We start from the raw sequence: 25,387 nt of genomic DNA, 5'->3' as shown, positions 1-25,387 counted from the left end.
AAGTACTTTATTAAACTCATGCAGATGGCACACTATATAGATGGGCAGACAGGATCCTAAAACCCCTCCAATGTATTGACAATGTTCCTATTGAACTTAAATAGGAATTCAGCCTATAGAAAGAGGATGGGAATCAGGTCCCATATTTTTACAATGCATTTCAAAGCAATTCTTTATCCTATAGTGTACATATTTTCTGAAATAATAAATGCAAGCTTCATTCAAGAGTTATTAATTTGTTAAGCAATGATGATATGCTTGGCCCTGTAAAAGGTGAATGGGATTTCCAAAGTATCTAAATGACTTAAGAGCACAAGTCCCTTTGTCTTTCAGGGACATTGATTAAAAACCATCCTGCTGAGGGGACCATATCATCGAAGACATTGATAAGCCAGCACATGCCAGAAAACCCAGAGGAGGCGTTAGCTGTAAATGTATTGCTGTGTGTGCTGTTTCTGTTCAGACTTTTACTAACTAAGGCAATCATCGCTGCCTCCAGCTGACAGCACACAGGGTAAGTTCATCCAAAGAACGTGCAATGAATGAAAGTTGGGATCCTACCTCTTGGGTTACTGGCAACCCCTCGACACTGCACTAGAAATTCAAACCAGGGGTGAGCCTCATGCAATTCCTTTTTATCCAGAATAGGACAATTCGAAGGAGTTAAACTGAAAACAAGGCAAGAACAGTAGCATAATGAAAATATAAAATGCATTCATAAAAAGCAGCAATGTACAATCACCGTCCTCTCCTCTAAACAGTTACTATGTTGCACTCTATGGGACAGGCATTTCTAAAAGAACTAAACTTACGGACTCACTCACTTGTTTTACCCACCATTCCCTCCATGGATACGTCTAGACTCAGAGCAGGAGTGTAATTCCCAGCTTGAGGAGACATACCTGCTGAGCTCTGAGTGAGCGGGCACACTGAGAACAGACTGTAGCCACAGTGACACGAGCAGCAGAAAGGGCTCGCTGCCCCAAGACATGCCTGTCCCAGGTGCTTATTTGGAGCAGCTCTCACTGCTCGTGCCACTGTGACTACATTATTTTTAGAGCACTAAGTAGATGAGAGTTACACCTCCCAGACCAAAGAGTGGACGTATCCTAGCAATGACTGCTGGGGAATTTTCATTCTGCTAGGACAGGATAGAACAGTAATCTCAACAAATACGATCTGCTTCAAACTACTATTTACTCCTTAGCCAGAGGGGCGGGGAGCAGGGAATCGTTCTTAAAGCAAATACATTTTCTCTTCTTCCACAGCCTTAACTAGTTCTGATTTAGATGTAATCTTGCAATGAATTTAGCAGCCAACGTGTGTCAAGAGTTTGGCCATACCTGAGTCTGATCCAGACCGGCTGTTGTTTATAATAAAATAAATAAATAAATAAATAAATAAATAGCACTAACTCACTATTAAGATCAAATTATTTAAATCATTGCTCTGTTTCAAATGGTCACAATTATAATGCTTCCCCTTAAATCCCAAATGGTTTGAAAACAGTTGCCATCAAGGATGACACAAAGGAAACTAACATCAGATGGCAAGAGGAACTCAAGAAGTGATAGTCTGAGCTCAGTGTTAAACTCCGGATTACATTTGAGAGCCAAACCTGCAATTACAACAGCAAGCCGTTACAGTGCTAGTTACGGGACAAAGCTCAGTATCTCTCGCTCTCCAAACTTTTCACCGAGTCACCACTGTACTGACTCTAACCACCTTTAAACAGTCCTTCCCAAACAGCGAGGACCTAAGTTGCACTGGAAAATTCTCATCAACTATTTAAGCTTGTATTTTACCAGTTTCCATGTTTATAAAGATCTGCATATAAAACACTTTTTTTATACTGATGAATAAATCCAAGTACTTGTACCTGTAATAGTCTAAATATGTGTACAGCAGATGCTGCAGACTACGTTCTAAACAATACAGGATGAAATGGGCATGGAAATCTAAACCACTCGCAGTACTGTATTTTGGAACAGGATGTGGATTTTGCATCACTCCTCCAATGTGGATCAATCTTAGGAGGAGGAGTTCAAAGTCTTCTTGTTCAGATGGGACAAAAATTCCATTTCTAGCAAGAAAAAGAGAAACCACACACTTTAATTTAAAAGCAGTTGTCTCAGCTGAAGATGTCTTCACTGAATGGCTAAATAAGAGATCTTCTGCTGACACTGAATTATTTTACTGCAGAAGTGAACATAACATGCAAAAGTACATTTCTTTACGATGCACTATATATTAGTTTAACTGATGGAGTTCACTGTGAAAAAGTGGAAGAGAAAGAAATATTACATTTATGGATTTCTGGCAGCTAAAATAGGTAGTAGAAACTGTTGTGCATGATAGCTAAGGGCCGATCGTGCATTTTCTTATGCTTCTAAGACTTCTATTACATTTAGTGGGAGTTTTGGGCATGCGAAGAATCCTGGACTGAGCCCACACTTCGTAAATGATTAAATCTATTTAAATAAAAATACCACATCATTAAAATTAAATGTATATCTACGATTTTACACACATACATTTCTCCATCAGATTCTGGCTCTCCAGAAAAGATAAACTTAGTATTAACACAGTAAGGACACATACCTAGCCAACTTGTCTAATATTTCATTTCTCATATAGCTGCTGCATAATGTATTTTGGTCAATAATATCTGGTGTCAGAGAAGGCCAGTTAGCCTGTTGAAATGAGGTATGACTATGTGGCTGGGATTCTTCAATCCATGAGCAAATGTTAAGCCAATCATGCTGGGATGTCAGATACATCCAAAGAACCTCAGGATTACAGGACTTGAATTCTGTGTTTAAAAAAAAAGAAAACCACACACACACAACTTTAGAGAACAGTGAATCCCTTTATAGTCGCATATGTACATCTTGTGAATGGATACAAGGTTTCTTCCTTTGCTACTACAATGCTAAATTAAATACACTGTCATAACTAGTTAGAACTTTATGGTGGAAAAACAAAATGCTCCAATATAAGAAGTTTTCTGGAACAAAAAACATCATGCAAGTCATTCACAATCTAATAAATTCTTTTGAGAAGTCCTTTTTAGCTAGCCTCTTTCCTCTATTCCCCAAAGCATCAGAGGGTAGACTGATTTTCTTGCCCACATTCTGAAGGCTGGTTCAGACGAATTTCACAATTTATCTGAGTTTTTTCTCCCAAAACACAAATTAACCTTTCCTCACACTGGAACTGCGAAAATAAAGTTAACCTGACTCTGAGCCTCCCTTTTGCTCATCCTGAACTCACCACATCTATGCTCCACCAGCCCAAATGCAATTCAATGCTACAAAGGCACCTTTAGTTTTCAATGTTTAATTTCTTCAACTCCTTCGGCCTGGAATACTTGCCTTCATGTGATCTTTTGGGAAGAAGAATCATTTCCTGAATATGCTGATCCCACCACTGACCCCAGTTTAACATAATTCTGTGCTCCCTGTTGTGAATCTGCGGTTTGTCACAAGTCAAGAATGTATCCAAAACAGCTGTGTGACTGGACAGATCTTGTTCTTTTTTCCAATTCCTGAAACTGGCAGAAATATTTACCCATTAAGATGTTTTACTAAACTTCTTACAAACTGTAGTTCACAATATTGATACATTTAACAAATTCATTAACTCTTTGTTATTTATAATTGTTAGTGGTGCTTTACAAGGGATACCAACAAGATCTGTATCTTCAAAAAAGATTTGGGGAATGCTTATAATGTACTAGTAGCTTCAGAACAAATGAATGTAATGGGGGGGGGGGGAGCTACTTAATTGCTAGGCACAGTAGTAAATATTCAATGCTGTAAAAACTGAACTGAGATCACAGGCACTGTAATAAGCGTGCTTTATAATGAATATGATATTAATAAAGCCTCTTAGCGTGTTCTCATTTCAAAGTTCTGTGGTTTGCAATATTATAGAACACTCATAGCGTTGAAACAAAAATGATTCACCTGAACAGCAACACTAATATTTAGGGAATGTGTGTTCCAGCCTACCATTAAGGAACTATCATGAGAGAAGATAAAAATTAAGAACCAGATTGTGAACCCCATAATGTTCTACTTTTTCATAAAATACTTGAATAGTCATTTTTGGGGCAGAGTGAGGATGATTCTATAAGCCCAATGATTAGGGCTCTCACCTGAGATGGGGAGACCTGGTGTCAAGTCCCTGCTCCAGAGCAGGGATTCAGATCTGGGTTTCCCACTTCCCAGGTAAATGCCTTAACCACTGGGCTAACAATTACACACGGGCACAAGCACTACCACCGCCTCAGGTTTGTAAATCTAGCTCTTCATGGCCTTTGCTTTTCTTAAAAATGCTCAAAATATTTTGTTCAACCCAAAAATTAAGTTTTATTTTTCTGACTCTTTCAATTTGCCAGAAATGTAGTTTTGGTTCATCCTGAACTGAATAATTTAAAAAAAAATCTTTTTCAGAACTGCCAGCTAACTGAAAAGTCAGTTATTCACACTGCACTAGCTCTAGTAAAGGGTTCACCATGTGATTCCAACATTGGTAGAGCGCCTTAGTCTGTACTGGCTGGTGCCGCACCTCTCCCGTGAGTGCTGCAAACAGCAGTATTACAGGTAACGGCAGAACCATTGGTTTTAGTACAAGACATAGATGGATAAATGTTTTGCAACACACAAAGACATTCACCGAATGTTACAGCTTACAGAACTCTCATTAGAGGTTAACAATGGAAGAGTCCTATTAAGTCACTGAGCTCATCTCTCTGCCAGTGCAGGATTGTTCCACATGGTAGTTACCCACAGAAGTAAAATAACCAAAAGCCAAAACACTTTTTTTTAAATTAACTGCCATCTATTGTGCCTCAAGCAATGAATAAAGAAATACCATAATGTAAGCAATGCATGCAGTAGGCCTTAACATGTCATTAGTTTGGTTTCATATACCTAGTTTATCAATAGTATAAATTTCATAGATCCCAAGGCCAGAAGAGATCACTGCGATCATCTAATTTGGCCTCCTGCATAAGATAGGCCATAGAACTTCCCCCAAATGATCCATAGAGCAGATCTTTTAGGAAAACATCCAATTCTTAATTGAAAAATTGCTGGTGATGCAGAATCCTCTATGACCCTGGGTAAATTGTTCCAATGGTTGATTACCCTCATTGTTAAAAATGTACACCTTGTTTCTACTCAATTTGTTTAGCTTCCACTTCTAGCCATTAGATCATGTTATATCTTTGTCTGCTGGACCTAAAAGTTCATTTTCAAATATTTTTTCTCCATGTAAGTACTCATCCCTTAACCCGATCTTTAAGCTAAACAGACCTTGATCATTATAAGGCAGGTTTTCTAATTATTTAATTGTTCTCGTGGCTCCTCTCTGAATTCTCTACAGTTTATCAACATCCTTCTTGAATTGTTGACACCAGAACTGGACTCAGCAGTGGTCACACCAGTGCCAAACAGAGGTCAATTAATCTCTCTACTCCTACTCGAGATTCCCATTTATGCATCTAAGGATCGCATTAGTCTTTTTTCTTTTTCCCCGCCACTAGCAGCATAAGCCACTGTTTTATTTACAGTAGTGGTGACATAAAAAGGCCGCCACTAATTTGGCAGTAAGAAGTAGGCCTGGCAGATTTTTTTTTTAAATAATTGACAGATAATATCAATGTTTATATATTTAAGGGACTTTTTTTAGATTTTTATTAATTTAAATTTTCACAGTTACCAAAAGCTATGGAGGAGCCAGACAATTATTTAATGACAGTAGATGCTGAGATTCAAAAAAAGCTTTATGAACCACTAAAAATACAAACGGTCAACATCACGTCACAATATCCACAGTAAGTATCCTTAAATCAACAAATCGTACCTATTTTTACTATTCGCTTGCTAGTCCATTTGTAACAAGCCTAATTCCAAAGTCTAAATCACTGGATTGTGACTCTAAGAAGTTCTCAGGCAAAGAAAGAAAATGCAGCTTATCTGTAAATTTCTATTATGATCGATGGAAATATTTTTTGTTGGTTTGTGTATACAGCAAAATCAACATTTACTGATATTTGCCCATTAAAAAAATTGTCTCCTTCTAAGACTAATAATAGACCGAGAGTAGTCTGCAAAGATTTTACACTAAGTTCAGGATAACAAGTGTCCTGTCCATGAAGAAAATAATCAGCTTCCAGATCTCTTAAAAACACTTCACACTATGTAACAGGAACCCCATGACACTGTAGTTGGCGAATTACAAAAGTCCACATTTGTTAGCACAGCAAAACCTATAGAATACACGTCTCAGATTGCCATTGTTCTTAGCATATTAAAAACTGCATCGATGTTGTTCACTTAAGATAAAAAGGCAATTAAACCATGTTACCTGGAAAGAGGCTGAATCACTTTATTGTCTTGGAAGAATCCTGAATAAAAGTTTTCAACCTGATGCACGAAGTCTATCACTGTCTTCTCTTTTTCAGAAAAATAGTTTTCTTCTTGCAACACTTTCACCTTTGAGTAAAATTAAAATACTACCTTTGATCACAAATATATTTCACAAATTATTGTCATGACATAAAAAAGAATGTAATGTTTTTGCTGACTTCTTTGATTATAAAACATTAAGACAGAAGTGATCCAGGGGAAGGAACCCGAGGATCTGTGAGTGCAGTGTGCAACAGACTATGGGTGAAATCCTGGCCCTACTGAAGTCAGTATGAGAGTTTTGACAGCAACTTCAGTAGGGTCAGAATTTCATCGTGTGTATAAAGTCATGCAAGAAATACACCTGGGACAGGATAACCTGTCACTTCAACCAATTTTAACTTCAACTGCAGATGGCTAAAAAAAAAAAAAAGGCAATGACAAATCTAAGACAAATGCCTGGTTGCAGGAGGCACAATAGAGTTTGTATCAGATGGGTTTTGGAATAGCAAAGAGTGTGTATTCTACATACAGATGTACAAAAGGTTAACTGTTCTGTGCAACTGATAATGTAAGTCAGAAAAGCCTTTTCTCCACTTACCAACAAGTTACGTATGTTTTTATCAATAGTGTAGAAACATATCTTGTGCAACTGCTCTTTCACATCAAAACCCTATAAAAAAAATCAGATTTCCATTACAGATCACACAGTGTAATACAAATTCTATATGTAGAAGTAGTTTTCATCACTCAAGACAGAGCACATATTTTCTTTCATAAGCACAGCATCTTCAATATGTGCATCATAATATTTCCCTCCACAGATCAGAAGAGAGAATTCAGTACTTCCATTCCCCTAGTCTGCATATAGCCAACAGAAGTACTGCAAATGCCCTGGGGCCTGTTTGATCTCTCTAATCCCTTTGGATATAAAATTTATAGCCAGCTGTTAGTGTTCAAGTCCAGAAAATGCACGCCCCTATGTATACTAAGCATGGGTATACTGAACTCAAAACATAAGGCAATAAGTAGAGAAAGTTTTTATGCCATAATATTCTGTTAGCAGTTTCTCTCACTAATCACTAATGGGTAATGCCCCCCCACACACACACACACACACCCCCCTGTGGAATTCGGAGGCAGGCCACTGTTGGTGCTGGAGACATCAGGGCTAAACCCTACTCTTCATCTCAGGCCATGAGAAAAGTTCTTCCAAAGGTGGAGAACCCTCCACCAATTGATTATTATTATGACAAAACCTTGATCTATTAATTAAACTTAAAGCAATTACATGTCTAAATAAGTCTCCCTTTAGAGAAAAACTTTAATTGGTTACAAATTATATTCCAATCATTTCCCAGAATACGGGAGGGCAGGGGGTGACAAGTAGAATGAAGAGAAAAGTTGCTAACGAAGAAAATTATCTGGTAACAAACATTTTTATTCTGCTGCACAACTTCTATCCTTATTCATCACTAATGAAAAGTAGCAAGCAATGAATCACAGAAGTAGGGGGGAAAGGATAAGCAGAGTTATAATTATTATAGTAGAATAATAGGTAGAAATGGAAGATCCTCCCATTTAAAGCAAGCGCATTATAATGTAAGAATAATGTGAGAAACATTCTGTTGAAAAATGTCAATACGTCTATCAAAGACTTCTGCGGGAACATATTATTTTGACAAAATTTTACTTGGGGAGAAAAAAATCTAAACAATGCTTTTCGATAAGGTTGAAACAGAATGTTTTAGTTTTCTGTTTTGAAACTACTTCATTTCGAATTTTTTATATATTTTAGATCAGATAAAATAAAAATTAACAATAGTGGACCACCTCTGAATTCCACAGATGGAGTGTCATTAAATGTTAGTCTTGAATGAGAAGAGAAGCTGTGCAGCAGAAAGACCATGAAGATACCTAGATAATGTAAAAATGATTAAATTGCACTGGGACAAAGTCATCTCCTATGAGAACACTCTCTAATCCCATTCCTGAAGTGCTTTAGCTTGCTGAATGTCTGTCCCTCCGAAGAGTTCTTATGCATTTCACTTCTCTAGAAAGTCTTTTAGGGGCTCTACGACTAAAAACCCACAAGGAAACCAGTAAAGCTGCTTCCTTTCCCTCTTCTGCCAGGAGAGTTCTACCCAGCTTCTTGCTATGACATCCAGACTGAAAAAAGTTATTACACTGGCAACTTTCACTTCTTTGTAGATGCATTTTAGACTTGAAGGTCTAGGGGTTTTTTTTGTTTGTTTGTTTGTTTTTACTCAGACAAAACAGACACTGAAAGAGCAAGGAAAATATAAAGAAAAACATTTTACTTCTCTTCTATACAAACCTAGCAGCAGCATACTGTATCTAAACACTGCAGGCAGAAAGCTAGGTTAACTGTATTTAAGAAGCTATTAACAACTCCTCATTATTCAGTTGAAAGAATTGTCTTTATATTCTTTCCTAACCATTATATCTGCCATAATACATTCACAGCATATTACATAAGAGTTTTGAAGGACTGTTAGTGGATAATTTTTCCTACAAATAATGTTCATTAGACTATTTAATATTCAAAGTAAGTTTTGTGTAATCATAACAGCTGTGGGAAGCTAAGAAAAAACCCACTTCTAATGTACATTTGTTTGTTTTTTAGCCATAAGGAAATTCTTTCAGATTTATCAATATTGTAATCACACACCACTCACCATATTCCTTAGGAGTTCTGAGGCCTCTTTGACATTGCCCTTTAGAAGACTGTCATAAACAAGTTCAAAACCTATTTGAATCAGCTCTTGAAGACTCTGTGCAGGGTTCTGATTCACTCGGAAGAATGTCTGAGCCTCTGGTATTCTGTTGTTTAAAATGGCCTCAAAAATAACTTGCTACAAGAAAAAAAGAAAGAAAACAAAAAAATTTCTACAGATCTGTTCTCCAATAGAGATTGCAGGCTACGCTGCTTATGATCCTTGCGCTCTTTGTTTTGAGCAAATATAACCCAAGTTTATTTAATTTTTGCTTATTTTGTCAGTAGTTGGAAGATAACTCCATGCTGATCATTTCCTTTAATACATTTCATGGGAATTTAATATCCCCAAACTGATTATTTGTTTTTACCTCCGGAGTGAGCGTTTCCCACATTTGGCTTTGTTCTGTTCTGGGAATGTCTTCATCAAAATCACATCTTATATTTATGAGATTTCTCTGCTTTCGAGGAAACTTTATCATAAACGTTCTAAGTTCAATAATGTAGGTAGTTAAAATATCCACACATTTCTGCAAGCACTCATCGAGTTCTGTAGGGGACAACAATGGGCCACTTTAATAAAAATGAACACTACAGCACTAACCCTTATAGCTCATTAAAGTTTAGCATTTATCTCTGATCTCAATGATCACAAAGCACATTGGTACAAACAGAGACCCCAACCTGTGTGGGCAAGCCCATGATATCAGTGGTGCTCCACAAAGGCCCACCTGCATTGATTTGACTGCAGGATCAGAGCCCTAATTTTTGACATTAAAGTTATACAGTATTCAACCAACTCTTATTTATAAAAGTTACCTTTAAAATATACGAACATTTTAATATAACATTCAAGTGCTACTTAAAGTTAAGGCTACAATTTAGTCATGAGTATTGTTAGTAAATTCATCGATAGGTCACAGGCAATAAACAAAAAGTCATGGCCCCTGACCTGTCCATGACTTGTACTATAAATACCCATAACTAAATCTTAGGTGCTGGGGGGCGGGGAGCTCCAGCGGACGCTGCTGCTGCTGCTCTGGGGTGGGGTGAACTCTAGCGGACGCTGCTGTTCCTGGCGGGGAGGTGGCCTGGGGCCACGCTGCTGCTCTTGGGGGGCGGCCCGGGGCCCTGCCGCTGCTCCAGGCAGGGGGAGACCCAGGACGCCGCTGCTGCTCCTAGACCACTGCTCTGGGACAGCAGAGCCTAGGACCAGCTGCCTGGGGCTGTCCGAGCGGCAGCTGGAGCGGCTGGCTTCTCCCGCAGGGTCAGCTGCACCGGCCGCTGCAGAGGTCACGGTGATTTCCGTGAAAGACTCACAGCCTTACTTATAGTGCATAACATGTTACAATGACTGTCATGGCCTCCCCGTGGCTCTGTGCACTACTGCACGAGATCGGAGTTCAGTTTCTAGGTTATAATCTCTTTTCCCCCGGCTGGCATGGACTACTAAGCACTCGAGACAGGAGCTCAGCCTCAGGAGAAGGGAGAGTGAGCCAATGTGTTGGTCCAGGGTTCTCAACCTCTCTCTTTCTGGGGTCCCGCCAACCAGGGCCAGCTCCAGGCACCAGCTTACCAAGCAGGTGCTTGGGGCAGCCGCTCCGGAGAGGGGCGGCACGTCCAGCTATTCAGCGGCAATTCGGCGGACGGTCCCTCAATCCCGCTCGGAGCGAAGGACCTCCCGCCGAATTGCCGCCGCAGATCGCAATCACGGCTTTTTTTTTTTTTTTTTTAGGCTGCTTGGGGCGGCCAAAACCCGGGAGCTGGCCCTGCTGCCAACATGCTATAAAAACTCCCTGGCCCAGCTGTGCCACAACAACTGTTTTTCTGTATATCCACTAGATTAAAAGCCAGGCCGGTGTTAAGGGGCGGCAAACAAGGCAATTGCCCAGAGGCACACGCAATAGGGGGCCCTGCAAAGCTAAGTTGTTTGGGTTTCGGCTTCAGCCTCAGCCCCACACGATGGGGCTTAAGCTTCGGCTTTCTTCCCTGGGCCCCAGCAACTCTAATGCTGGCCCTGCAAAACTCCTGTAGGTTTTGGCAGACCCCCTGAAACCTACTTGCGGCCCCCCAGGGGGCCTTAGACCCCTGGTTAAGAACCACTGTGTTGGTCCACAACAATCCTTCCAGTTGATATGGGGGTAGCATTTACAGGTTTTAAAGAGTCCTACCTTGTTCTCTTTGGCTAGAAAGATCACGACACAAGACTTTGGAAGTGGGATTGTAACCTGGGGAGCAGGGAAGGGAAAAGTCTTCCACCCAAGAAGAAAGGAGCAGGGGAAATAATACTTAGCTACTTTTTGGAATTCAGGATTAAGAGTTTACAGAGATATCAACTCTTATGTTACACATTGGCCCTTTTAGGGTCTGATCCTGCATCCTTATACATGCAAATCTCCCACTAAGTTCAATGGGGGTTACACATGAGTTAAGGCTGCTGAATCAGACTCCTACTGGCCTCGAGCTTGGTCAGTTATTTATCTTAGTTATTTCAGCCGACATGTGCATCTTATTCAGCCTAACTTTTCATCTCCCCCTTCCCTGTAAATATGATCTCTGATTCAATCTAATCTCCAGCCCAAGTTCATTTGTGAGAGTGAGAATCCTAAGAGTATAGTTTTGAAAAACTTAGAACCTGTGCACAGAGTTTGGGAATCTTAAAAATAAAGATGTGCTATTTAGTTCTTCCTCATGGAAACAAGGCCAGATATGTGCTACTACGTTTTATCCATGTTCGTAATCTTACCTTCTGTGTGGCTAAAAATCTCTCTGATTTGTTTGTTAAGGAAAGCCAAGGTAAGGTTTAGCAGCTGCTCAGAGAAGTGTTTACTCTGAGCTTCCAAATCATTTTCTCTGATTGCTGAGCAAAGTAAATCTAAAGCTGGCTTCAATTCTTCCACACCTATAATCATATAGGAAATTAAAACCACACACAATAAAAGATGATGGATCACATTACATAACAAGAATTAAACTAATAGGCCAGAAAGGTAAGTCACCTAAATCTTTTACACTGTGTTATTAACCCAGTCACACTTTGCAAATACACCACTTTCTTTTCACATTAAAAATGTTTAGTGTAGCACAATATTGGAACACAGCGAAGCAGCTTAAATATTGAAAGTCTTGTACAAATTTTCTCTCATTCACTTGTAGGGGACAAGCCTAGACTGAGTATTGCCATCCAAACATACACCAGAGTGGGAATAAATGAAGTGGCAATTTGACCTAACAAAAAAATAACTACCTACAAATAAAAAAGCAATTCAATTGAAATGTTAATGTTGCTGAAAATATTTGACTTACTTCTTAAGTAAAATTGGGGTGTGATATTGGTAGATTGCTCTGGTAAGGAACAGGCTGTAGTAAGATTGAAAAGATTCTCTTTGCTCTTTAAAAAGAAGTCAACTGTGTCTAGCTGACGGTTCTCCAAACCAGCCTAAAGAAAGATGCAACCACGCTGTCACAAATATTCTAAAAAGGTGCATTGGTGAATTACTGCTAATATTTTTTCTTTAAGCTCAGTGATAATAAAGTGGAAGCATATGGGACAGGAAAAAAACAAAGCAATTTAGACACAGTATCAATTCAGCAATGAATATTATACATCTCATCAGGGTTTAAAAAATAAATAAAACTTGTCCAAGATCCAGTTCTGAATAGTCAGACACTTACTAAGGAACTGGTGTAGGTCGACAGTTTTAAAGGTCCAACATTTTACCAGCCATCAGGACTTTTAACCAATGCCCTCATCTAAAAGATGGAATTGCAGCCTTGAAAAATTCTAGAGAAACAAGCAGTTTGTTTGTTTTGCCAGGCAAGTAAATGTTAATGTTGTGCCTGAGCTTATAAATTTTCATACTGGATCTGTAAGGCTGAAATGGTAAAAGCAAAAATCTAGTACTAGTGACTTGTGAAATATCAACTGTTAAAATCACAGGAAAGAGAGAGTTGTAAACATGTTGATTTGGCAGATCAGTACAAATGCTTTCAGGACCAATATTTTTCCATGCACTCGTCCAGGGCTCTCGCCTAGGAAAAAAAATGTCACTCTCTCTACAGTATGTTAGCCTTTACTTCACATTTCCTTATTTTCTTGGATTTTTAATGCTTGTTTTTTAATAACTACAATATTCTTGTACTTTGTTTTTTTACCCTTAAGTGACTGATACACACTTACACATTCTTAACCTTAACTCAACTTGTTGTGGGGTTTTTTGTTTGTTTTTTGGACTGGTAAAATCATTATTAATGATGAGAGACTAAAATAAGTTACTTACACTACTTTAAGGACATATTCTCCTGACCTATAATAGATAAACTACATTTTATTTTACCTCTAACGCATGTATGGGAATCGAACATCTTCCCCACCCATTGAGATGACAAAGAGAATCTACAATGCCAGCATTTCCATGGATTATCAGTCTATTCAAGAATTCCTCTTGAGTTAAACCAAACAGAATCAAGGAGAGTCCATGCTCTAAATAAAAGAACCAAAATGACAGTCAATATATTGTTTACATTTAATATTTTTAAAACTGGACTTTGCCAGTGGCATAAAGGGGCATCACAGATGAAAAGGGTACATCCATCACACTGTTGTCAGAATATGTAGCCAAACAATGTCCTGTAAAGTATCATATACCTGGTGACATGTGGGTCATGAATATCATTGTGTGATCTATGGATGGGTGGTGTACACACAGTTATGTAGGTGTGCTGGAAATATGTTCTTAAAATAAATTGTGGAAGCAGCTGATAATTAAGTCTGTCCTAGTGAAAGGAATGTGGATTTACCTGTCTGCACAGATCAGGCCAACAGGCGGATGAGAAAACAGCATGGCTTGATTACAAGTCAAGAACAATGAAAGGCCATTTACCTCCCAGGTAAACAAAGTGATCAAGCCAACTGAGAAAACAAATTGACCAGAAGATGAAGAAGTGGCGGCTTGGCACCTGCACCCCAAAGAACAAGCAACCAGGGAGAAAAACTGTCTGGCTTTACTTATCAAAGAATACATGTCAAAGATTTTCTGGACCATCAAAGGAAAGAGAGGGAACTCCTTTGTTATCCATCACTTTGGGGACGAAGGGACCAAACACCCTCTGGTTCTGTGATTGGAGGGTCCTCCTGCCTGAGGGGCTGGAGATGCTGATAGCTTGAGGGAAGTGAGAAAGCTGTGTAGGCAAAGACTGTAGCTTGCTACAGTTCAAGCGAGATTTTGTTTTGTTTGTAACCAGACCTGTCGCCTTCTCTTGCTCAGTATCACTTAATCTATGTGCTTTGTTAATAAATGTATGCTTCGTTTTACTCTGACCCATCTCAGCGCTGTGTATTAAAGTAAGTGGAGTCTTCAGGTAAACTAACAGGTTGGGGTGTGCACAGTCTCTTTGGAAGCAGCAGACTTGGTCATTTCTGTGACTGTTTAGTGATAGAAGCTGGATACTGCAGAGAGACGTTTCTGGGGAACTTGGGAACTGGGGTGCACTCAATGTCACCTGCAAGGCAAGGTTATGGCTGGCAGAGCCTCAAGGAATTTGCTGGTGAGACAGACAGACTGGTGTGGCTGGGAGCTGACACAGTTTAAGCGCCAGCAAAGCTCTCTCTTGCTGAGGTAGAGAGGTAACACAGCAGCTTACAGTTCTGGGCTCTCTGAGGAGAGAATGTCACACCATCATCTTTTCACACCCATCTTACTAATTTTCTTACGACTTTCAAAAGAAAACATCTCTAAACTCACAACTTAAGTATATAAACATCAAAGTTACAAGGTGATATAAATTCTCATACAAAAAAATAAGTATTTTAATCAAAACTAAAAATACATGATACTTGCATGACAATCTAGTGTCCCATTCCTGAAAGAAACCCTCATGTCCAAACATAGCAAAGAAATCAGTCATAAGCAAAATCCTTATCCACTGAAATATACGATTACATGTGCTCATGTCCAGAAGAAGCAGAAGAGAACACAAGAATGTAGTTTGAGTCAGAGAATCAAGTGACACAGCAGAGGACCATTGTTTGGAAGGCATCCTGGGCAGAGTGATTTACCTATGTAAATATCCATAGAATCTGTGTTTTATGTTTGCAGTGTTGTTGTAGCAGCCTTGTTCCCAGGACATGACAGAGACAAGTTAGGCGAGGTAATATCTTTTATTGGAGCAACTTCTGTTGGTGGAAGGTACAAGCTTTTGAGCTTTCCTTCCTCCTTATCCCTTCCATCAACAGAAGCTGGTCCAGTAAAAGATAATACCTCACCTACCTTCTCTCTCCTGGTACTAAGTCAGAACGGTTCACGGATTCAGATGAAAAAAAAACAAACAATCATTGGATTAAGGTCAAATTCAGATATTCAAAACATAAGATTCTCCAGCAGATAAAAGAATGCATTTAACAAACTAGTTAATACGATGTACACTATACTAAGAATATCAGTTAGTAGACAGATTCAGGTTTCATAATGAAGATCCATGGAGGCAAGGAAACTCACTAAGCACTCCATGGAGCTTGCGTGTGTGACCTATGAGGAAAGCATGAACTACCTGCTTGTGCAGCAATTACAAAAGGCCCATTCCTAGATCAAAAGAGGCTGCCACTTGCTCACTTTGCAGCAAAAGTAAAAACATCCACGCTGAGGGTAACATAAGGAGAAACTAAGGGAAAATACAGGGGAAACAAAGCAGCCAAAAAAGAAAGGAAAAATGTACTGAACAGAAAGACCCCAATCTGATTAAGATTCAGGGTCACAGGCCATGAGTAGGTTGCCAATCCTCCAGGATTGGCCTGGAGTCTCCCGGAATTGGCACTGATCTCCCGGAGACCACTGAAAGCAATCCAGGAGATTTTAATAGGATATTTTAAGAAAATGACATTATGTCATGTTGGGGGGAAAAAATCTCCTGGAATAGCTTCAGTCAGAGTTGGCAACCCTAGCCATGAGGAAGGGCCCACGTTTTATGGGCCAAACTCTGCCTTCAAATATAGCACACACAACTCCCAGTGGAGTTTATATGAGGTGCAAATGTATACCTCAAAGCAGGATTTGGCACTAAACTTTTCATGAAGCCCCTCATTTACAACAAGACATATGATAAATCGCTGTCTTTGAAACAATGTTCTAAATGGCAGGGTTTAAAATAAAGCATAGATTTAGCAAATATAACTGTACTTCCTATCTAAACCCTGAAAATAAAATTGGACGGTTATAGATTTTTCTATACAATGTAATTATTCACTATAATTGGTGAATTCATACTAAATCAGTATATGAAAAAATGACAAACTATGCACCAATTTGTTTAATTTACACATACTGAATTTCTGTTAAAACAGGGCCACAAAGCTATGGTAGGGCCCTATATGACACTCAGCCTCAGCAGAAAAGCATTATGAATTGGGGAGAATCATATTAGGTAGACAGGGGAAGCATATTGTTAGTACAGATCAAAATGTTTTCAACAGAAGTCTTCACCATATTAGTTAAAACCAAAAAACTCACCTGTCTGAATGACACACAACTGCTCCTCTCCACTGCAATCCACATAAATACAGTTTTTGCCAATGTGATAATATGTCACATCTTGTGTCTCTAAGTCCCACAGAGCAACAATCAATCCTTTGTCACCTGCTGATAATGCAAACAGTGCACTAAATCCCGTCACAGATTTACACTCAAGTTTCATCATTTCTTCTAGGCCTCCTGGATGGATTTTTTTCCATTGTCTTCCTACGTCATTGATATTTGCATAATCTTTCTTTGTTGATTCGGAAAGGATATAGATAATGTCTTGTGGTATGGAGGACAAGATCTTCTCAGATGTCTCAGAGATTTTATAATCATAATGTTCAAGATGGGGAAGGTACTGGTACCAAGGTAAGCCAACGTTAGACACCAAATTTGGAGAGTGAGGTCTCTTTGACGTGTTATATAGCGAGGACAAGTGTGCTTTCCATGACCTCGAGAAAGAGAGAAAAACGTACAACCACCAAAATCATGATAATGAAAGTTACTTTGACCAAAAACCATAAACTAAGATTTATGGACAACATCCAAAATCCTGCACTCAAAATACTGGCAAAGTAATCTACCTAAAACTATTTTAATACTGATTATTTACTTGGTGCAACTGAGTTGTATGCTTACAGCTACAGTAGCTCATAAATTTCACTAAGTTCAGTGTTGATCTTTGTTTTTAATTTTCTCATAGAATTACTCAAGGACTTCGTAAGGTTTTTTGGTAAATAAGACATTCATCGAATCAAGAGAACTATTCTGACTACATAAAGCTGTTACAGCTTAAGATTTAAGAAGTTAATATTAATAGTATATTGTTTATCTCTAAGACTAGCTAAACATCATAGTTAAAATACAAAAATTAAAATACTACATGTGAACAAGACACATTCAGACTATTTTTATTTTAATTCATTGAAAAAGTCAACAAGCACGTGGACAACGGGGATCTAGTCGATATAGTATACTTGGACTTTCAGAAAGCCTTTGACAAGGTCTCTAACCAAAGGCTCTTATGCAAAGTAAGCTGCCATGGGATAAGAGGGAAGGTCCTATCATGAATCAGTAACTGGCTAAAAGATAGGAAACAAAGAGTAGAAATAAATGGTCAGTTCTCATAATGGAGAGAGGTAAATAGCAGGGTCTTTCAAGAATTTGTACTGGGACCTGTGACAGCATATTCATAAATGATCTGGAAAAGGGGGTGAATAGCGAAGAGGCAAAATTTGCAGATGATACAAAATTACTCAAGATAACTTTGGATTTAACTGACAGTGAAGAATTACAAAGAGATCTCACTAAACTGAGTGACAAAATGGCAGATGAAATTCAATGTTGATAAATGCAAGTAATGAACATTGGAAAACATCATCATGTAAAATGATGGGATCTAAATTAGCTATTGCCAGTCAATAAAGATCTTGGAGTCATCATGAAGAGTTCTCTGAAAACATCTGCTCAATGTACAGCGGACGTCACAAAAGCTAACAGAACGTTCGGAAGCATTAGGAAAAGGATTAGATAAGAAGACAGAAAATATTAAAATGCTGGTATACAAGGCCATGGTATGCCCACACCTTGAATACTGCATGCAGTTTTGGTTGCCCTTCTCAAAAAAATGATATATTACAATTGGAAAAGGTGCAGAGATGGGCAACAACAATGATTAGGGGTATGGAACAGCTTCCATATGAGGAGAGATTAAAAAGACTGGGACTGTTCCGCTTAGAAAAGAGATGACTACAGGGAGATATGATAGAGGTCTATAAAATCATGAATGGCATGGAGAATGTGAATAGGAAAGTGTTATTTACCCCTTCATCACATAATACAAGAACTAGGGATCACCTGATGGAAATAATAGGCAGCAGGTTTAAAACAAACAAAAGAAAGTACTTCTTCACACAATGCACAGTCCATCTGTGGAACTCTTTGCCATGGTATGTGGTGAAGGCCAAAAGTATAACTGGGTTCAAAAAAAGAATTAGATAAGTTCCTGCAGAATAGGTCCATCAATGGCTATTAGCTAAGAAGGTCAGGGATGCCACCCTATGCTCCAGGTGTTTCTAAGTCTCTGACTGCCATAAACTGGGACTGGACGAAAGGGAATAGAACACTCAGTAATTACCCTGTTCTGTTCATTCCCTCTGAAGCATCTGGCACTGGCCACTTTCGGAAGACAGGATACTGGTCTGACACAGTATGGCCATTCTTATGGAAGAGGATATGTATTCATCTATGTCAAGCATATAAAAAGTTTTGCGGGGTCTTGTAATAGGACACGTCTGTCGGTACTGTTAAAATCTAAGTCAAAGTAGTATGACAAGGACACTATTGTCTCAAGGTTGGTTAGTGGCCTATGGAAAATGGACTGAGACCATCTAATTAATTTCCTAGCAGTGACCTAAGGACCACACGATTTTTAAACTAAGATGAGCTAACAAATTTGTGCACAGCTGATTTCAGAACTTGCAAAATTTGTAATTAAAATTAAGTAATCTAGTAATATTTGAATCACCTAGATCAGTGGCTCTCAACTTATTTGATTGTGCCCCCTTCTTTGTGTCTGTAGTTTATGCCCCCTTCTCCTAGACACAAGTACATATACTGATAAAAAAAACCCTAACATGCAACTCTCACTAAATATTAAAAACAGTAAGTCATTGATTCAAACAGAGCCAATGATCTATTGTAATAAGAGCAAAAACAAAACTCCTATTGCAGTCAATGCTTACAATTAAATGTGCACACCGCATCGTAGCAAACGGATTAACGTACAGATGGCAACAACTTTGTATAATACTATGGAAGCTTAACAGAAATCTGTCAAAATGCACAGTGCTATCTAGAGTCAAATGCACAGCGCCATCTGAAGGAGGACCTTGTATGTCTGGAGGAATCAGCTTTGCTAGTTATTCATTGCTGTGGGTAAAATGTGCGCAGTTTTTTCCTAAAGCTTCTCACGCCCCCTCAGAATACATCCCATGCCTCCCCAGGGAGGTCTGCCCACCAGTTTGAGAACCTCTGACCTAGATTATGATGCAGCAGGAACTGTCACCGCTTGTGTTAGAAGGTATTTATATTTACATACCTGTCTGTCCGGAAAGAAAACCTCATAAGTTTCATGCTGCAGTCAGAGCTAGCAAGGTCATCCTCATCAATTCCTTCCAGTCGTGTCACAGGAAGATTTTGAAAAATTTTCTTACAAAATAAATGCCCAGGGAATTCTCTGCAAATAGAGATATTAAAAATAATTTAAGTTACACCTCCTCCAAAAATTGTAATGACTATTTTTAAAATGCAAATTTTTATATTTATTCTATAAAGTCACAAAATTATTCTGATGAAAAACTGGAAGATAATATTGCAGAGAAGTGGTCCTCTCTCTAAACTCAACAGCATTTCATATAAACGCATTCACATAATACAATCCCAGAGTATGATTCTGCAATCCTCTTTCAGGCGTGGAATTCTTGCAGGGTCAAATCTTCAGTCAGCAGTTATCAAACAGAGGTGGTAAATTTAAATTGCTAGGCAGTTCCAATATAATACCTGTAGATACTTCAAGGAGCTGCTACTACCCAATGCTATCTGATATCCCTCGCCTCCGATAGCAATAGTACATGAAGGCTATTTTTCTGCTTGCTCAAGTGGAAGAACATATGTTGAAGCACACTGATTTGTAAACTCTGAAGAAACATGATTTTTTAATATGCTTTTACTATATCTCAGGCCCAGTCCTACCCAAATGGACGCTAATGAGAATTTGCCTTCTGATCGCAACAGATGGAAGTTTGGCAATAATTTAAAACTAGCTAGCCTCATAAAAATGTATTTTAAAATTTTGCAGCAAACATACCTGAAATACAAATTTAGATCAATAGAAAAGGCATAATTAGAAGAATTAACGATCACAGCGACATTGAGATCGTGCGACACCTTTACTGAAGTGAGGGGAGATAGGATGGTTGTATTCTTGTTCTCATCATCCACATTTGCTTGGAAGAGTGCAACGTCAACATCTGCTAGATGCACACCATCTACTGTATCAAATATGTCTTTACACCAAAGTCAAAGAAAGTGACAGGTTTCAAACTATTCAACAAGCAAACAATACATAACAAAATAGGACAGTGAATTTCTTGTACTTTGTTTCCCAAGGCAGGTGTATATGTATATAGTCTTCAAGTTCTTGCACAGCAAGGTATTTATAATTATTAATTTTTTATGATGTTTTTGAGTAGCACTCAAAGGCCCAATCAGGATTAGAGCTCCATTGCGCTAGGTGCTGTATAAAATGCAAAGTATGACGTGTGCCCTGCTTCATAAAAAGCTGACAGTCCAATTGAATTAGAAACTCTATGCCAACAGAGCACATATTGAACACCATTTCTATATCCACTCTCCCTGCTGCCCCAAACTTCACTCTTCGACAATATGTGTTTTTGATTATAAAAGCAAAACTGTGCAAAGTACAGTTTTAATTAGCGATGACTAGAGCAGAAGAGGTCTTTTTAAATTTTGGCAGTACAAATTGCAAGGTTGTTGGAACAACAGACTGAGTGGACTGAAGTTGAAGTAAAACAATCTCTCTGAATAGTAATTAACGTAATCAATATTGGAGTATTGGTGAGAGACTGCTTGAAAAATGTTCACAAGCCTGTTTTTGAATTCTGGACAACAGCTTGGAGTAGGTGCATTAACAAGAAGTCAGCCACCAAAAATGATGCAATGGACTCCAGTCTCTCATGAGAAATTGTACCACTGCTATTTAAGCAGGACAACAAGCTACAGAATTTGCTCAAATCTGAACGACTGTATCTAGTTGTCTTGGAAAGTACAACCTATAAATTGCTTTAAACAAATATTTTGAAGTTACTAGTAAAACCATTAGGAATGTAATTAAAAATCAATTAAAATCTAAATATTATTAAAAAACGCTAGACCTCTCTAAACGTGCATTCACATTTTTTTGGCAATTGCTTATTGCAAAACACAGTTGGAAGAACAAAATAATGGGATTATTATACAGTGTAAGAAAAATTAGCTGGGAATAGAGATAGCTGAACAGTTTGTGAAGCAAATGGCTATCATCCTGCCACAAGAGACCGAAAAGTTAGCTTCTACTGTGTAATAATGAAGCTCCACTGGCTTGGTGAGACCGTGTTGGTACCTGTACTTCAGCTTTTCACACTGAACTATGCTATCACATGGACTAGATGGATGAAATAACTTCAAAATAGTGAGGCTTGAATTTCCTTCACGAAATTTGTGTTTAATCCTCAAAGGGTTTCAAGAAATATTTTTTTTCTTCACAGGATGACTTTACATTTTTTGATCAATTATATTGGGAAACAGTCTCCATTGCAAAGGATACATATCCAGCTAGAGTTATCTAACAAAAATAGAACCCCTCTACAAAAGTTCACATCTGTTATTCTTTCCAAAGCTTGTGGAGACAAATCAAGGATAAAGCAGTCAAGTGCCTGTAATTCTGTATCTTCTCCAGGAAACTCAAGGTGCACAAGAATAAAGTTATTCAACAGTAGCAAAGTTGTGTTCTTTTTAAATGACAGAATCCTCACAGACGATATTGAAGAAAGACCTGTAAAATTATTTTTAAAGAATCAAGTTGTTTACATATCCAAATTGGTAGTTTTGATTGGAGAGACACTTTATGGCTTAAATTCATTGTCTTATCCTTTTGATCAATGTAGTGTGCCAAGATCACTGAGGTCAGAACAGTTCCAAGAATAGCACTAATTTGTTTAACCAACTTCTACTACACAAAGCCAACATGGGGAACACAAAACAACATTTTGATAGGCACTAAAAATACTAATTTTGAAAATAAAATATTTTAGCAAGGAGACTTCAGGGCGGGGGATCTTAAAGTTATTTAATGTATCAAGGCCCCAATCCTGCAAAGATTTACACATCTGCTTAACTTTATTCAGTGACTTCAACAGGCTAGTCACTGTGTAAAGTTAAGTATATGCTTAAGTCTCTGCAGGATCAGGGAGAATAGTCTCAACTATAGTACCTTCTTATTTTCATTTGATCAGGTGAAGTGCATGATCGTCTGTAATATTTATATCATTGCCATTCAACAAATTCATTAGCATTACCGATGAGTTCCAAACCCACCAGATTAAAAATGACAGCATGAAAATATTTTACACCTTCCTAAGGCCCAATCCTGCAGCCCATTCTTATGTTAATAGTTGTTGCAAGATTGGGTCCATAATCACCAAGAAATTAAAAATATGGAATATACATTGAATGTACTCACTAATATTTTTAACTTCCAGAAGTTTTTTAAGTCTCTCTTCATTCCAGCTGTACAAGGCAGTTGTGTCAGATTTTCCATCCTCTCTATTGAGCTCATAGACAAACAGTTCATTGTTTTTACTAAGAGCCAGGAGTTTTGGCTTGTTTCCTTGTGGATCATTATTTTCTGCATCCTCCCACATGAAGCTATATTTAATAACAATATTTAATATGTTACATTTATTCACATTATTCTCTTCCAACTTCAATCGATTCCACAGTTCAGAAAACATAACAAAGCAGTTTAAAAATATCCAGTGTGGTGTTTTATTCACACACACACACATAAAACCAGGACACTGACAGGAAAACAGTGAAATATACACACACAAAGTGCTATCAAATGTCCAAACTAAACACTAAAGAGGAAAAATATTTTCTTGCTCTTTTATCTATTTTAGTTATAGTGATCATAAGAGTTACTTGTAACAATAATAGGCACAACGCTTTCAAAACATAATGTGATTTTTAAGCTGTCAGTGATGCTTCAATTTTCAGGCAGGCTGTAACAGTTTGTCTGTGTTCCAAGACAGAGGAGATTGCCATACTTCAGAAAGATAAGGTGGGTGAAATGATATCTTGTATTGGACCAACTCATATTGGTGTGAGAGAGAGAGACAGACAAGCTTTCCAGCTGTACCTACTATACAGTGACAGAGCTCTTCTTCAGGTCTGGGAAAAGTTCTCCCAGGGTCACAGCAAAATGCAAGCTGGAACAGATAGCTTAGCAATAAGTAGTTAGCACATATGGGAAAAGCCATTCCAGGGAGACAAGTATCAGGGGGTAGCCGTATTAGTCTGTATCCACAAAAACAACGAGGAGTCCGGTGGCACCTTAAAGACGAACCGATTTATTTGGGCATAAGCTTTCGTGGGTAAAAAACCCGCTTCTTCAGATGCGGTTCATCTTTAAGGTGCCACCGGACTCCTCGGTGTTTTTATCCCAGGGAGAGTGGCCGGTTAACATCTCTGCAGTCAAAGGACAAACAGAGGGGGCTACTGGGTCACAGCAAGCCCTCTCCCAGTGCTTCTATATTGTGATGACAACTTTTCCCAACCTAGTGCTAAACATTTCCCAAATCTGGTGAAAAATTCCCAGATAAAGTTTTTGACAGTGCTTCTATAGCCTGGGAAATTTCCCCAAACCTGCGAATATGTGAGTCAAATGTTTCAACGTGGGAAATTGGGAATTTTCATTCAAAACGTTTGACTCCAAAGTTCCCAGCTTTGGGGAAATTTCCCAGGCTATAGAAGCACTGCCCTCTGCAGTCTCGCTCCTTCCATTCCGTCTCCCACACTTAGGGCTGTGAGGGTTTGAAGACGGCCCCGGAGAACACGCTTCGGTGCATCCCTGGGGCGATTAGAAAACCATACCCAGCCCCGGGAGAGACGCGGACACGTCAGGGCGCCGCCCCACAACCCGTGACGGCGTTAAAGGGCCGAGAGCAGGAGACCGAGCGCGGCTCGGATCCCGGCGTGCCCGCCCCAAGCGCCGCGGACCCCGGCCTCCACGGGACCCGACCCCCGCCCCTGCGCTCGGACCCGCCACTTACTCCGCCCACGGCCCCGGGGTGGGGCTGCCGCGGGCCCGGCCAGCCCTGCCGCAAGCCAGGGACCTGAGGTGGAGCCCCCCCGAGGCCAGCAGGCTTCCCAGCGCGTCCTGCGCCCTGTTGAGCCTGACCAGGGCCGTGTCCCCCAGCGGGCTCCGGGCCTCCCGGGCGAGGGGCACCAGCAGCACCCGCAGCTCCCCCTTCGCGCCCTCCATCCTCCTAGGGGCTGCCGGCCAGCTCCCCCCCCGACCGAACTTCCGGCTTCAGCGGGGGGACAAGGGCCGCGGCCATCTTGCGCAGGGCACTACTTCCGGCCAATCTGATGCGACTCGCTGGGTCCGAGGAAACCCGGAAATCTCTCTCTTCGCTTTAGGAAGTGGACCTGCCACTGAGACTACAACTCCCAGAATGCCATGCGGTAAAGACTAGAGGCTCTTTGTCGCCACCTGGAGCATTGCATGCTGGGATTTGTAGTCTTCGTGCGTGCTAGCTGTGAAATGCAACCACGAAGCATGTGATTGGAATTGGTAGTCTGGGGCCACTCCACATGGAGACGAGTTGTCGGCTCAGATCAGGAGGATCTCTGGGATAGGTTGCTTGCTAGCTAGTCCATTTTAGATGAAGCATTATATGTTGTGACTTCTGTTTTCAATGGGCTCCTAATCTCAGATGCAGTCTTAGTCACTGAGCCTGGGGGGGACACACATTTGAGCAAGTAGTCGGGACTCAAGGAGTTTGGAAGGGGCCTAGAACCTGGATCAAACTTAACCCGTAACTCCCATTGTCCAACCATCCATCTTCTATTTTGTAACTCCTAACTGGTTTGACCTTGAC

General features: G+C 39.5%; 1 protein-coding gene across 1 annotated transcript in view; it reads right to left on the bottom strand.

Annotated features, from left to right (window-relative positions):
• The window catches only part of SPG11 (SPG11 vesicle trafficking associated, spatacsin), a 61,687-nt gene extending 36,805 nt beyond the window's left edge, over positions 1-24,882 (bottom strand). The window contains exons 1-17 of the mRNA XM_034784103.1: positions 24,557-24,882; positions 22,966-23,150; positions 22,051-22,278; positions 20,533-20,731; positions 19,765-19,902; positions 16,659-17,116; positions 13,491-13,636; positions 12,460-12,592; positions 11,900-12,055; positions 9,525-9,703; positions 9,116-9,292; positions 7,018-7,089; positions 6,376-6,503; positions 3,375-3,553; positions 2,602-2,812; positions 1,880-2,083; positions 562-668 (exon numbers count right to left, since the gene is read on the bottom strand). Coding sequence (XP_034639994.1) covers positions 562-668; positions 1,880-2,083; positions 2,602-2,812; positions 3,375-3,553; positions 6,376-6,503; positions 7,018-7,089; positions 9,116-9,292; positions 9,525-9,703; positions 11,900-12,055; positions 12,460-12,592; positions 13,491-13,636; positions 16,659-17,116; positions 19,765-19,902; positions 20,533-20,731; positions 22,051-22,278; positions 22,966-23,150; positions 24,557-24,768 — 3,112 coding nt within the window. The 5' untranslated portion in view covers positions 24,769-24,882. The remainder of the gene's footprint in view (positions 1-561; positions 669-1,879; positions 2,084-2,601; positions 2,813-3,374; positions 3,554-6,375; positions 6,504-7,017; positions 7,090-9,115; positions 9,293-9,524; positions 9,704-11,899; positions 12,056-12,459; positions 12,593-13,490; positions 13,637-16,658; positions 17,117-19,764; positions 19,903-20,532; positions 20,732-22,050; positions 22,279-22,965; positions 23,151-24,556) is intronic.
• Between the last annotated feature and the right edge of the window lie 505 nt (positions 24,883-25,387).

This window comes from Trachemys scripta, chromosome 10, assembly GCF_013100865.1.
Source record: "Trachemys scripta elegans isolate TJP31775 chromosome 10, CAS_Tse_1.0, whole genome shotgun sequence".
In the NCBI taxonomy this organism is placed as follows: domain Eukaryota; kingdom Metazoa; phylum Chordata; order Testudines; family Emydidae; genus Trachemys; species Trachemys scripta.
The sequence above is the reverse complement of the archived record's forward strand: the minus strand, read 5'-3'. Positions and strand labels throughout refer to the sequence as shown.